This window comes from Ischnura elegans, chromosome 5 (assembly GCF_921293095.1).
Source record: "Ischnura elegans chromosome 5, ioIscEleg1.1, whole genome shotgun sequence".
In the NCBI taxonomy this organism is placed as follows: Eukaryota; Metazoa; Arthropoda; class Insecta; order Odonata; family Coenagrionidae; genus Ischnura; species Ischnura elegans.
In genome coordinates, this window is record NC_060250.1 from 4,132,860 (window position 1) to 4,146,957 (window position 14,098).

Here is a 14,098-nt window from a genome sequence, read left to right on the forward strand (position 1 = left end):
TGGCATTTTGGTTTTCTTGGAAACGACCGGAAAGAAGCGGAGGGATGAGTCCCCGTGGACCAATACCAACTTAAAGGAGTTTTATGAGTGGGAAAAATTCTGCTGTTGAAACTCGGAGCTCTGATTAGCGTTGCGGGAAGCGCGAGGTCACGTGACTTGGGGCGGGTGCTGTGGTCGGTCGGTTCGAATGTCATCGTTCGCCCCCTGGCGATGCTCAGTAAAAAGCAATCCCATTCTCTCCCTCTCTCTCTGTCTCTCTCCCATTCCAAGTCGGAATGATCTCAATTGGAGGTATTATTGTCGTGAAAAAGTTGTTCCGGTGGTTGGTCGTCGTCAAAGTCAAAGGGATACGTCATACCTCTTTCGGAGCGCGCTCTCTCTGTCTTTATCAGATGGATTTAATGAATTTCCCCACGATATGCGGTCGATATGATATCGTTCGTTTCCCTATTGTTAGCGTGCGTTGAGATGACTTAATAGTTGGCATGGCACTACGAAAGCAGCTCCCTCGGTTGTTTGTATTTTTTGGTAGGACGCATACGAAGGTATTGCTGAGGGGATTATTTTGTGGCGTAAGACCCACCACTGAAATTCCATGAAAAGGAATTGTACAGTTTATCTATATGTATCCAGAAAGTATGTGGAAAGAAATATTTGGCTCTTGTACTTGTTCGCAAGAAAAAAAACGAATTCGCACCTCCTGAATGCCAATGAAGCAAAGGCTATGTACTGCCCTTAAGATAAGTGGGCCGGCCGAATTAAAAAGTTTCTTTAAAAGTAAACCATAGAGGTATCACTCACAAGCCAGCCTGCCTTCAAATACAATCGCGTATACAAGTATCAGGTTCTGTCAATTCAGTTATTGCGAGCTGTAGCACATAACTGTTACATCACCAACACTCTTCGACCAACACTTGCATTGCAGTGAACAGAGAGAATTATGAAATCGAGAAGTCCATTTGATTAGCGGGTGGAGGATGTCGTCGTCTAGAATTACGCCAAGAATTACATTTGGACTGTAACTGGACTGCCAAAAAGCGGCGGGAAATTTAGTTCCAGAGTTGGCCGCTAAGCGTCACTTCCGGATCAAGGGTAGATGAGCGGAGCGGCGATAATGTCTCCAAATATGAACGAGTAACGTTTGAAAACGAATACTTTGCAGCCTATTTTTATTTTTGTCAGCCTTTCTTAATCCATCAACAATAAACTCCGTCAAGCGCCTGATTTAGTTTTTCAACGAGTCTCTGTAATCGTCTGTAGTTTCCTGGTAGTGAGTTGTTATGCAATTAGTTCACTATATTCTCGTAGAATTTTCACCCTATCTATTTACAAATTTCACGCAAAACCCTGTTGTGCGTTGAGAAGAATAAATCTGGATTGCTTGCATGACAGTAAAGCATAATATTTTGTGGAGTTATTTTTTTAAATTTTGATATCTGATTAATCGCCATTTCCGTTTTAATTCCATTAACTCGGGCCGCTATCCCTATTCCCTTCCCTTCCGTCCTGTCCCCGTGACGCGCAGTCACTTCTCCCAGCGCACCCTTCGTTCTCTCTGTGTATCCTTCGTCATCGGACCCCTTCTCCACCTATGCTCATCACGCCCAAACCCTTCCGATCTGCGTTCCTGTCCTTCCTCTTGAATTAACTGTTTGCCATTGGTTGTGAGAACTGTCGATGCTCATTTATTGAGTCGAACTAACCTCCTCCTTGCTTCGTGGTGTTTTTCTTTCTAAACAAGGAGTCTCATAAAAAGAACTTAGAAGATAACCTTGAAATGAAACCCAATTTTTTCCTAACGGAAGGTGAGGTGATGTAAATCGGTGGTAATAAGTTTTGATGCAGTCAACTGAAAGACTCGGGTGAAAAGATCAGGTACAGCGGGTTTTTTAAGACGTGGAGATGCCTCGTAATTACGAAAATGTGAAAATTTTCGTCTGTAATGGTGGTGGGTTCGTTTTCAATGTTCCTCCGCTTTAGGGAGGTAGTGTGCCCGCCCCTCACTGAAATATTTCTCGGGGGTGTTGCCAAAGGGGAAGAAAAGTCGATTGAAGAGAGAGAGAAGCTTACCACCCCAAAGAATTTCTGGGCAGTCCTGCGCGTAAGGCAGCTTTCATCGAATTTGAAGATGGCGAGTAAAATTTTCGGGCCTAACCGTGGACTAGAAGTAAATTTATAAGTAGTAATTTATGCCGTCATTTTTACTAGAGCTGCGATAAAAAGTGCGACAGAGTTTTGGTAAAAATTACAATAAAATGTATGCATTAACTTGAAAGGAGGGATATTTCTTTGTAAGCCCATTTACGTTGCAGATTTTATTTTCGCAGAATGCACTTGAGGAATTCTGGATAGGACAGGATGACATTGGGACTTGTATGCACTTAAAATAAATACCACCTATCTCAATATCTCCTAAATGTGAGTGGGGCTTTAAAAACCGTATTTGAAACTCTGATCCTCCCTCCTTTCCATTCTCCAAGCTCTGTCATTCTCCCAACTGAATCAGCTTTTCACCAATATGAAACTTGTTTCCTGAAATCGGCCGCTTTTTAAGCCTCTAGACCGGGTTAGTCCTCGAAACGATGACGTCACCTATCCCATATTTGCTCTGTTTGACATCTTTTCTCTCTCGTGGAAGGCGCAATAATCACCTCTCTTGTTTTTTCCATGGGCATTCCCATATGCCTCGTTCACATTACGATTGTCCAAGCGATCGTGCCAACGATAGTTGGCCGAACTAGCCGTGTGAATGCATGTCCTGACAATAGTTGACGTAGTTCCGAACGTTGCCACTTTACGATGGTTAGGCGCTGGGAGACCGGAAACGGAAGCGACAAGAGAAAGACGAAAAGTTCGTGAAGCTCTATTTTTTTTCATGGATTTGTCATAGAAAGGAAGAATATGGGCGGAAGAAAAATTATTCTGTAAATAAACGTTGAGCACAATTAATGCCTTGTCCCTGCATACCTCAACAGCTTTGCTAACCGTCAATTTCCCGTTTAGTTAAGATGTCCGCACTAGAGGGCAGCACAGGTTTTAACAATCGTCGTTTAACAATCGCACGATAATTCCGACAATCGCTGGAACAATCGTCATGTGCATGAGGCAATAGAAATTCTCATAGACTTTGAATATGCCATTCCCTCTATTCCTTCAGTTGCTTTATTAATTCGGACGTGTACCGCACGGTAGCGCGAATGCAGACGTCCAGGACCACGGCTTTTACTAGTCTCAACCCGTCGCTAAGACCGATCGCGTGGAGGTAAGGCTGTCTTTATCTCTTCGCTTATCTCCCGTGCGGCGGCTCTGTTAATCTGGCCGAAGCGATCGCATCCTTCGAAACCACGAGACGATGGAGGAAGTGACGTCACTGAGCACCCAAATCGAAATCTGAAAGTGGTGCAGCATGCGTGGGTTAGGCCCAAGCGCGCCCAGCGTCCAACTCCAACGACCCCGAAATGAAGGAAGAGGAAGAGAGCGTATTGGACGCGTGCTGCCGGTCGAGTGTCCCTCGTGGTCATTGTGCCTGCCATGGGATCCGATCGTCAAAGGAAACGCAATCAATGCCGTATTATGTGCAAAGTTAAATCAAGTTCGACGTTAGAAATTCGCAAATTATGTAACTTCTACATCGCTGGCGGGTTAACTCCCACGCCCTTGTGATCTAAAACAAGTGAAGAGTTGAATTCTAAATCCAGGAACACGTCCAAACCTCTCAGGTGGTCTAACGAGGACTTCACTGTCATTCATGGAGGTGACACTCTTGGGAGGCAAGTGAATAAAATCCTAACATTCGGGCGCATGAGAATTAATATGATGGGATGAGGAAGCGTCTCTGTCGTCATCTCGCTGGAATTCGCTTTCTCCAATTTCTCGCATCCGCCGCCTTACGCTAAATGCCATCTCGCCTCTCTCGTGATGACACACTTGGAGCCGGCGGTGGGCGGGCCTACCGTGTCGCTAGGACACGGATTTGTTGCTCACTTCCCCTTTGTTGCGTGGAATGTGTGTTGTGGGGGTCATCAATCGATCATCCCGATTATTCAGCCCAGTGCAACTCCCTAACCCTGGTAATGCCAAGCGATGTCGTCCTTAATGTCGCCCGGCGATGGTTTCAAACATAGATGGCAGCACCAAAGCTCGCCCGTGTGCTCCTATTCATTTACCTTGTTGGGATTTAGCGGAAAAGGCTCTCAGTATGAATTTATATCATATAAACACTAATTTAAGCACTGAAACTTATATTCACAATTAAAAATCTTTGTTGTATGAAATAAATGCATGGAGAACCATGAAATAAGCCCCCGAATATGACATTCTCTACCTCATTGCATTCCGTCCGCTAGGCTTCAAACAGATCAATCAACGGCGTCAATCAAGCACAAACTCTACAGAATGGTATTACAGCTAATACTTATCGCAACAGCTTATCATTGGAATTCAACTTCCTGAGTTATAAGCTCGTAATTCCGATTCAAAGAGATATATCATGCTATGAAACAGTTCCAGACTAGGTAGAGGTGATAGTATTTTATCAACGTTATGTTATAAAAGAGGTTCTAAACAACAAATTTAAAACCTTTAAATATCAAATCAAGCCCTGAATAGAATTTTTAACATACTTTATTTCTTTCCTGCGATAGAAATGTGGAAAAACCTAAGTGTAGGCCCCCGAACTTCGCATTTAGTGTAGGTATCATTAAATATCATCTGCTAGGATTTCATTAGGTCAACAATTTAAAATTAAGAACAAACTGCATGGATAAACAGTTAATACTTATCTCAACAGTTTATCAGTGAAATTCAGCTTCTAAGTGGTGAACAGGTAACTCCGTTTCATAGCATATGTGATGCTATGAAAGTGAATGCTAGACTGGAAATAATTGCACGTCATAGTTGTTTTACTAATTGAGGCGGAAGGAACGGGATAAAATGATAAGACCCTATCTAATACACTATTTCAACAGGAATAGCGGCTTCCAATTTAAACATTTCCACAGTGTTGTGGTCGAAAAGTTTGAGGCTGAAAATCTAAAGGGATATGTATGGAAATGTCAACGAAGTCAATTCTACTGCAAGGAATTCGTCCTTTCCCTCGAAAGTCAAAAAACTTCATCGAGAAAAATTTCCTTATACATCGCACTTGGTATCTCAAAAAAATTGATCGTTCTTAAGTAGCTTCTATATTCGAAAGTTTGCTGAAAAAAGATCACTCCCGTACAATCACCATAAAACTATCTAGATGTTTCGGGCGAGCTACAGTGCTGCCATCTATGAGAATATTTCTCGTCGGCGACAATAGTGACGATAGATGAAGCATTAAGTGCCCAGTCCTGATTATTCTAAGTCCGTGATCATCCCTCAGCAACCCTATGATCGGTTCGACTGGTTTATTGGTCTCCCGTCAGCTAGACCCCTTTACTTTACGCCAGGCCTTTCGGGGTGGCTGCCCGAAACCCTTCCCCCCCCCCCCCCTTCCGCCTCTCCTCCCTTGGTTTTGTTTATCTCGCCGTCGCGATGTGACCGATTCATTTGCGCCGTATGCCCAACGCTTTCCAAAGACTTCTCCTCGACGCTGCTTGCGCTATTCGCACCGACGGGAATCACCGTTCACATCATTCTCTCATGGCAGCACATTTCGCATGCCTCCCGCCTTCATTTCTCCGCTGCAGCCATCGCCTATCGGCCATAGCTGTCCTTGTGCTTTCCTGCAGAAAGGAGTGATTAGGGAGGGCATCTCTGCGGGATTCCTCACTCGTCCTGCCTCATTTGGCTTGGTCACACGGAACGATTGGATCACCGAGTTTTAAAATAAAGTGATCACCACTTCTAATGTTTCTTACTTCGGCTAGATGATTAAATAAGAAGTCCTAGAAAAGTATTTTTGCCAGACTAAGTCCCGGCACGCCGAAAATGGCGGCTATATTTTTTTTTATTTGTTGAGATTGGTGAAGACTTACATGCATGTAATAGTACTGAAGTCCCATTTGCACACGAACTTGAAGGATTTTTATATCCGCACTTAAATCATGATTGATCAAAATGTAAAAAGTACTCGATTTATTGATCCACGTTTTTTGGTTTTGAAGTTCATACTTCTTTTTCGGCATAATGATTTTGAATCTTTCTGCGATTTAATGCCTTTATTACAACCATTTCATCGTCCAATCGATTTACATCCTAAGACCCTTTATTGATGCAACGCGAGTTACCTTAGCAAAGTTATATCGTATAAATTGTTTTGCGTTAAAAGCAATATTCTACTTATATGAAATTTTCTCCTTGGCAGAGTCAAAATGTTTTTTTTTATTATGCCTTATCCCGTTGTTAATATTAGTGATTGATGACGCCGTCATTCCTTTTATCATTTTCCATTCGGAATCACTCCACCGATCGTTTGTAGGATTAAGCGACAAATAATTTTTTTTTCTTTTGCCAAGAATTTCTTCGGCAGCTGCTTGCAGCCCACTTCTAATGATTTTCTAACTCTCTTCCACTGATCTTATGTTCACAACTGGACTTATTTCAAATGGAATTTCAAGAGGCGGTTGAGATGTTGAGCCTCCTTCAATTTTTCAAGTTGCCAAATCTTTTCCACTGCTTTCTTCAGTTTATTTTAATTTTTGGCGGCATTTCATTATGACTAGGTTTTGTTCACTCTCGATGTCTGCCTCGGGATAGCTTTTGCAGTCCTTTACTTGGGTTTTTTGAATCTGTGTTTCACCTGAATTTGGTCGATGTGGAATCTTCGTACGTCTACTGATATGTTCCACGTGTATCTTCTTCGCATGGATTTTTTAAAATAATATGTTGGAAGCCACTATCACGTGTTCTGTGAAGAATTCCACTAGTCGTTCTTCTCTTTCGTTTCGTTTCGTAATCCATGTTTTCCAGTTACCCTTCCACCTTGGCTAACAATAAGTAGGCATTGCAATTCCAGGGCGCAATGAAATCCCGGGATGGTTTAGCGCTCATGATTCCCGGGATTGACGTTCATCTTTTTGCCGCGAGGAAGCGCTAATGAGTTAGTTTTGTAGGACGTGAAATGCAATGCGTTAGTCGTGTTAAAAAAGTTCGCTAGTCAAGTGATAATTTATGGCGAGAATGAAGAAAAATGTATTATGCATGTTTTTATTGTGTCATATGAGTTATCCATGTACTTAATGTGTATATATGATCTTTGAATTTAACCCCACGGTACTAGTTTACCTTCTGCGTGTTATTTGTGTATTACCAATGCTATCCTAGAGCAACGTTAGCCTTGCAATGATGAGAACAGCGGATGCTTGTAGCACCTCTTATTTCACAGTGCCATTTTTTCCCACTGCAGGCCGGCGGGCGCCATGGTAAGCTGACGCAAGCGGCTTTCCCTCAGCGCAGAAGACGTTTCGGCCGCTGTTCGGAGGCGCAGTCATGGGCATCCTGGTCCGCCGCCGATCGCTCATCCTCAAAGTGCTCTTGCTCATCCCGCTCGTCTGGTTCACCGTGGCCCTCATGCTGTACGCCGAGCAGAAGGAGCAGGCGGCCGTCGAAGCCGCCGTCGCGGCCGCCGTCGCCGCCGAGCCCCAGCCGGTGGCGCAGGAAGGCTCGGCGCAGGCGTCGGCGCCGCGCCGGGCCTCTTCGGCGCAGCCCCCGCCCGCGCCGAAGGAGGAGGAGGTGGAGGCAACGGCGCAGCCTCTCCCCGGGGACATGGGCCGGCCCGTGGTGCTGCCCAACATGACCGCCGAGATGAAGGCTCTGGTGGACCAGGGCTGGGAGCGCAACGCCTTTAACCAATACGCCAGCGACCTCATATCGGTGCACCGGTCGCTGCCCGACCCGCGCGACGAGTGGTGAGTAGCATCCATGCTCGGATAACAACTGCCGTGCGTCATATTGGCGCGACATTGCATTCCTTAAATACATCAGTGGAAATGAGCCCTGCGGCCTCTAGGTAGATTAACGGGTAAAGGAAAAGAGTCTCCGATGGCATTGAAATTACGGCCAACTGTTAATTACATTTCTATGCTAGATCTACATCTACATAAAACCCTGCGAGCCACCTCTAGGGTGTTTGGCAGGGGGTGACCAGATCTACCCCCACGTAATTAATGTTGTGGATGGTGTCAGCATGCGGATGAAGCTGTGGCGGCCGTTCGCGAGGGTCGATGATCTAATAGAACACTAATTGTGCGGCACGTGGGCCACAGGGCCCCCACCAATGGGCATCCGCGCGCCCGGCCCATGTGATAGCTCTCGCCAACTTTCAACAGTGACCTTCGGCTGTCCATGTCGCTCGCCTTTTGCTTCCTGAGGTAGGGAACGACGTTTGAGAATCCAGTGTTGTCTACAAAATGCATGCACAACTGGGAGTTGGACGACCGGAGGGCTCAGTGATGCTCGAATGTCCATGGGAGGATAGCAGCGAAAGGGATTCAACTGGCGTGTCCGCGTCGGAGATTGGAGAGGACATTATGTATATTGGTGTGGGTTTATTTGGCCGCGGGTGGAAAGGAAATAGGTGATGGTGAGTGGCAGCGGAGGTGCGGCTTACATGCGAACGAATGTTGCTGTCAGAATCTTCCTCATAGGATAATCCTCCAAAATCGTAAGAATAGCAATGGCTGTTGCCTGGTTTCGCTGATGGTAGGACCCGCCCGCCTTTTATGACGGTGCGGGATTCCTCGTCCCATCCCTTCCTTCCCTATCCCGTCCCAGGAGGCGTCGTCGGGCTCCTATCGCGGCGGCGCCTCCTTCCTTTATCCTTCCAGTCCTCCCCCTTTTGAGGAGCAGAGGTGATAAGCTAACGCTTCCAGACCCTGCCCCCAGAAAGTAACCGGCGAACCAGCCCTAGGGTTTCGTATCCACTGTCGGAAATGACGTCTAAGAATGCGATTTGGATGCGTGGAGGAGGCAAACACAAAGCATTTCATGACACGAGCTCAGAGACTGGCCGCAGAAGTGTTTTAAAGCGATGGTAATTTGAGAGGGAGGTTTCGTCAAAATTGAAGAAATTTGCTATCAACTTCTCATTTCAAAGCCGGGAGCTCGGAGATGGGACTTGTTAATAAAATAGAAGGCGTTGTGAATGAAGCGGAAGGCTAATCGAGTCGGTGATAGTCAGCGTTTGTGTTGTAAGGCAGCCTCAGGATGATGTGACGTAAATTGGTGGGCGTGTTGGTTGGGAGGGAGGGCAATTTGGAAAGTAAGTCACGGGTGAGGTGTGCGGTGGAGGAGGGACTGAACGAAAGAAAGGTCCTCCGATAGCAGCGGATGCGCTCTGTGAATTTGGGGAATTACGTGAAGATGTTCGGGCGGCGTTGTTTTGTTTGTGGCGAGAGTGAAGTTCCCTGCGATGACCCATTAAGCGAAACAAGCACATATAATCAAATAGCGCTGGAGAAGCAATTATGCGAAACGTCTCGGAGCCGAGCTAATTGTGGGTCGCAGGCGTATTCTCCATATTTACTCGTAGTACCTACGCTTCGCAGGAATCGAAAGAGTGCCCAAAGCGAAGCACCCACCAATGCAGCCAATGCGGGAAGTCGCTTTTAATGAGCTAATGGACGCGCTGCTGGGCTTCCACCCGACCTCCATCACCCACTCTCATACAAATAAGGGTCATGAACCGAGGGGCGCCTCTGACGGCGAGGAACGGAAAAATGCTGTGGTCGGCTGTCGCGCTCTTGAAAACGGCAGTCATACCCCTTGAATCAAAGTAATGTTCAAGTTAAGGATTATTTTGTTGGTGAGCTCAATTTTATGAGCATAATTGTGATAGTGAAGCTAAGAAATTAATTGGTGGAGCGAAGTTCTTGGGTATCTGATAAATTCAAAGCGCTGTTCGCGAAACAAGTGACTCCGCTCGTAGTTCCGCGCAAATTTAGAAACACCAAGTTCGCCATGGAAAAATATTTGCCTCAGCTGGGATTCGAACCCGGATTTCCCGTTTACCGGTCCCGGGGTAAAGTGTTAGCGAGTTAAACCGCCGCTGACGCGAGGAGTTGTTGCGCCAAAGAACGTAATTTTAAGGGTGACGTGAAATATTTCTAATACAGCAACGTATATTTAACTGTGATATCATATATGTCGTATGCTATTGGTATCAGTTAAGGATTTGTTCCGATAAAGTGGTGTGCTTGGGTTCTTTGAGATTTTGACACGTGCAAAAGAAAAAATAAACGCAAATTAATTTCACTTATTCTAAATATATATGAGAAATTCAGCCATTTCTTAAGTTCCGTATCTTACGATTCTAAGATAGTGGCCAGAGGATAAATTAGAGCCCCATGACTTCGTGGGGATTAAGATGAAAATTTCATTTTTTTATTACTTGAACGGCTAATTAAAAGTGAAAATACCCAATTTAATTGTTTTTACACTGAATTCTGGAATTGTCTTCGAGCAGGAAAGTATTTTTATTTGGAGTGGGCTCGGTATTAAAATATTTTTTGATGCTAGCAGATGAAAAATTCGAGCTCAAAAGCTGCTGAAGTAGAATTTATGTACTTAATTCTACTTCAGAGAAGGTTCTACTATTTATGTAGGGAGGGTTCTGACCTCTGTGACCGGCTTTACAACCGTCAGTGAATATTGCATTTTTGTGCGTTTTCACCTTTCAACTGTTTGTGCTAAAATATTTAAATTTTGTGGGTACAACGTTTCAGAATAACTTACTTAAAATGAACAGTTACACAATAAAAAATTGAAATTATAGCTTATAAAACTTCATCTGTTATTTATTACTTATTCATGTTTTCAACTTCTAACCTCGAATATTTTAACAGCCGTGCTGTCGCTACTTATTAAGATTGATTCGATATTTCAGCTAACCATAAAAAATAGGTACGTCTGTATCAAAAGTTATAATAATTCCACATCCGTATTTTTCTCCTCAAATGTGAATTTTCAACTTCACATATAAAAAATTCTAATTTTATGCGTGGGCTATTCTATTTTTCGGCCTGTGGCTTAGTAGTTCTTGTCATTAGCAACTCCTTTTTATGAGGGGGGCTTACTACCTCGACCGACGGAAAGCGTCGCTGCTGTCGATCTAACCATCACGTGACCAGGGGCGCTGCTAGGAATTAAGGCTAGGGAGGGGGGTTTAGGGGCAACTGATACTGGGGGTATGGAATAACTGTCAAGGTAAGCAGGAGGTTCGCCCCCCCCCCCCTCAAAAAAATGTTTTTTATAGATAGATGGTTCAAAATGATGAGTTATACGTCTGCGTGAAAAGTTTGATGCTTTGTTTGTGAGTCATCCATCCACCTAATCAGCGCTGTAGTTGGGAATAAAATTAATGGTGTACTCACCCAAAGTTGCCAATTGCCGATTATTAATATATTATGCATCCGGCCGCGATTGAAATCTCAAACTCTAATGCTTATTAGTTCCAAGTTGTGCCACGAGATAATTCTGAACAAGTAAATAACCATTTCTGATTTTTTTTTCTGAAATACATCGGACAATTTACAGTAGGGCTATTTTTTTACAGATTTAAAAAGGTAGTTTAAACGGTACGCTTATAACGAGTTTGGATTTTAGGGAGCACGCCGTACCACGGCCCAACTACGGCCCAACTGCCCCTAATGTTACTTACAAAATTAGATGCATTAAAACTTTTTTTTTTATTGTATAAGCTCTGGGAGAGGGTTTAATCCCCAAACCCCCCCTCTACCCCCCCGCTGCCCCTCTGCACGCGACCAACTTCTAAACTCACTGATTGGTTTGATTTTTCCTTTGCGTTGATGCAGCTTATTGGCCAACCTTAGTTTTTTCAGTGCATGCTTGTTGAAAAGGAATCGTTAGTTTTAATGTGGAAGTTTAGGAAAATTAGACTTAAAACATATGATATCCCCGGTTTTACTACGTAGGTTTATTTATGCAGTTTTTTTATGTTTTTGATGTTCGATTGAAATGAGCGTGCGTACTAATAGTGCCTTAAAATAATTGTTTACCTCATAACACAGTCAGAACAATTGTTGTAGTACATATGTAACACAACCGTATTACAAAGGTTTTTCAAAATAGCTTATATTTTATTACGATTGCAATACAGTGCCAAATTTTCTCTAAAAGAACTGTAATACGATTGTTAAATACAAAGATGAATTACGAATGCATTACCTACATATTGTATTCCTTTTGCAATACATTTGTGTTACAGTTGCGAATGCAAGACTCACCGGAGTTGCTTCCAGAGCCGTAGTTAAGAGTCTCCCATTAATGGACAACTATTATCAATGGGCGTGGAATTAACATCGTTGTAATTAACTTTTCCATTTAGTGCCGTGAGCTAAATCGCCTCTGGGGCAGTTGCCTCTTTATTCGTATCTTGGCTTGGTATATATGTAACATATATCTGTATCTAGGCAACCAATCCCATTTCCTATTCGTCTCGAATCAGATCTCAAAGGAACGAAAAACCTTCGGACTATAAAGTACCTAAGCGCTCACTTTTACTCACGCGTGCATATGAACTTGTGGCAGCAGTGACGCAGTGCTGCATTAAAAACCTAAGTACAATCGTATTTCTCTTGTTTTACGAAGGAAATACAATTTTTTAAATTTGATTTCGCTCCATTTTTGTTCTGTATTAGAATTGATTTGTTTGGAAGTTTTGAAATACTAGAGTGATACAAACATCATTACAATTTGTTTCTGTACAAGAGATTTACAATTTGCATAAAATCGTTTGTGCTATCTGGGAAGATGTGGAATTATCAATACCTACTGGATTTTTTAAAGTTATAAACACGGATATTATATGGCTGCAGAACTGTGACCTGTCGAAGCAGCGATTCACCTGTGGAAGACTGCGGCAGGTTGTGTAGGCAGGTGATTGTTTGATAACAATAAAGTGTCGATGATCGTATTTTGATACATTGCTTTCCTGTTAACAACGCTAAAATTTGTATTGATGAGAAAGGCTGTATTTCACGAGACGGCAATGAAGTATTTCACGCAACCAAAGTTAACTCCCTCCATGGCGAAATAAAAAATACCTAAAAAAACATAAATAGAAGTTGCGAAATAATTGACGAAACTGTCCAACTCAAAATAAATTAAGTTTTTTGCTGATGTCTTTGTGCATTGTTTTCACTTAATACAAGATTTCAAATTCCGATGAGCCCAATTTTGAAACGAACGGCGGATATCATCATTTAAAGCAAAACATTGTGGCTGTGAGAATCTGAATGGCGTCGATATATCTAGCAATATTTTAAAAGCCTTCGCTGTGATAATTTCGGCCTATATAATGATAGGGTAAGCAGTAAATGACTAAATGCGCGCGCACGTGTGAATTCCGTAAGGGGACGCCTTAATTCGTGGCTGATCCTCGCAAAAACGGCCGGAAAGGAGCAGCGTACGTACCTGCGTGTCTACTGGTGGACAATAGAGATCTATATGATCTATAAGGAATGCAATGCAGACTCCGTACTTCGTGGCAGAGGTGTGAAAGTCGCTCGCGCAATCAGAGCGAGGAAGACTGCTTTTGGGACGTGTGAGGCGTGAATGAATGATGAAAGGTGTAAATCGTTGAATTGGCGTTGTTTGTATTCATTTAAAGACCGTCTGATTGTGTTTCGAGTGTAATGTGAGCGATTGTAGAGAACTGAATCCAGAATGCATGGACCGTCCTTTTGGCGTTGTGCAGTAGGGAGGGTCGACAAATGACTTTTTCGGGAGCAAATTTGCTCCGTGCGCGAAAGTAGTGATCTCTCAGGGTCTCACATGCGATATTTGTTCAAAATCGTTAAACACCCGAGTCCTAAAGTTTAATATTATGCGGAAGTTAACTCAGAATTCAGGCAGGCAGGCAGAATTTCGAGATGGTTAGCAATTTATTTATTTATTTGTTTTTATTTAAGGAGTTGCTCACATACAGCATTTCTGCCAATTTATAGTGACGCAGTAACAAACATAAAATTTTAGCATAAAAAATTTGAACAGAGAGCAGTGGCTTAAGATAGTAAAGAACAAAATAGAAGGCACGAGGAAAGGGAGGTGGAGAGGGAGGTTTATTTATTAGCCGAGGAATGGGACATGGCGAGTTTGATAAATGAGTTTAAGGGCAGAAAAAACGGATCAATATTGTCTGGTAATGAATTGAGCA

At 43.4% G+C, this 14,098-nt stretch overlaps 1 protein-coding gene across 5 annotated transcripts in view; it reads left to right on the plus strand.

Moving 5' to 3' along the window:
• Positions 1–14,098, plus strand: part of LOC124158432 (putative polypeptide N-acetylgalactosaminyltransferase 9) — a 488,889-nt gene that overhangs the window by 398,246 nt on the left and 76,545 nt on the right. For all 5 annotated transcript variants that reach the window (XM_046533517.1, XM_046533515.1, XM_046533516.1 and 2 more), the window contains one exon: positions 7,331–7,832. In XM_046533517.1, the coding sequence (XP_046389473.1) occupies positions 7,414–7,832 (419 nt within the window). In that variant the 5' untranslated portion in view covers positions 7,331–7,413. The remainder of the gene's footprint in view (positions 1–7,330; positions 7,833–14,098) is intronic.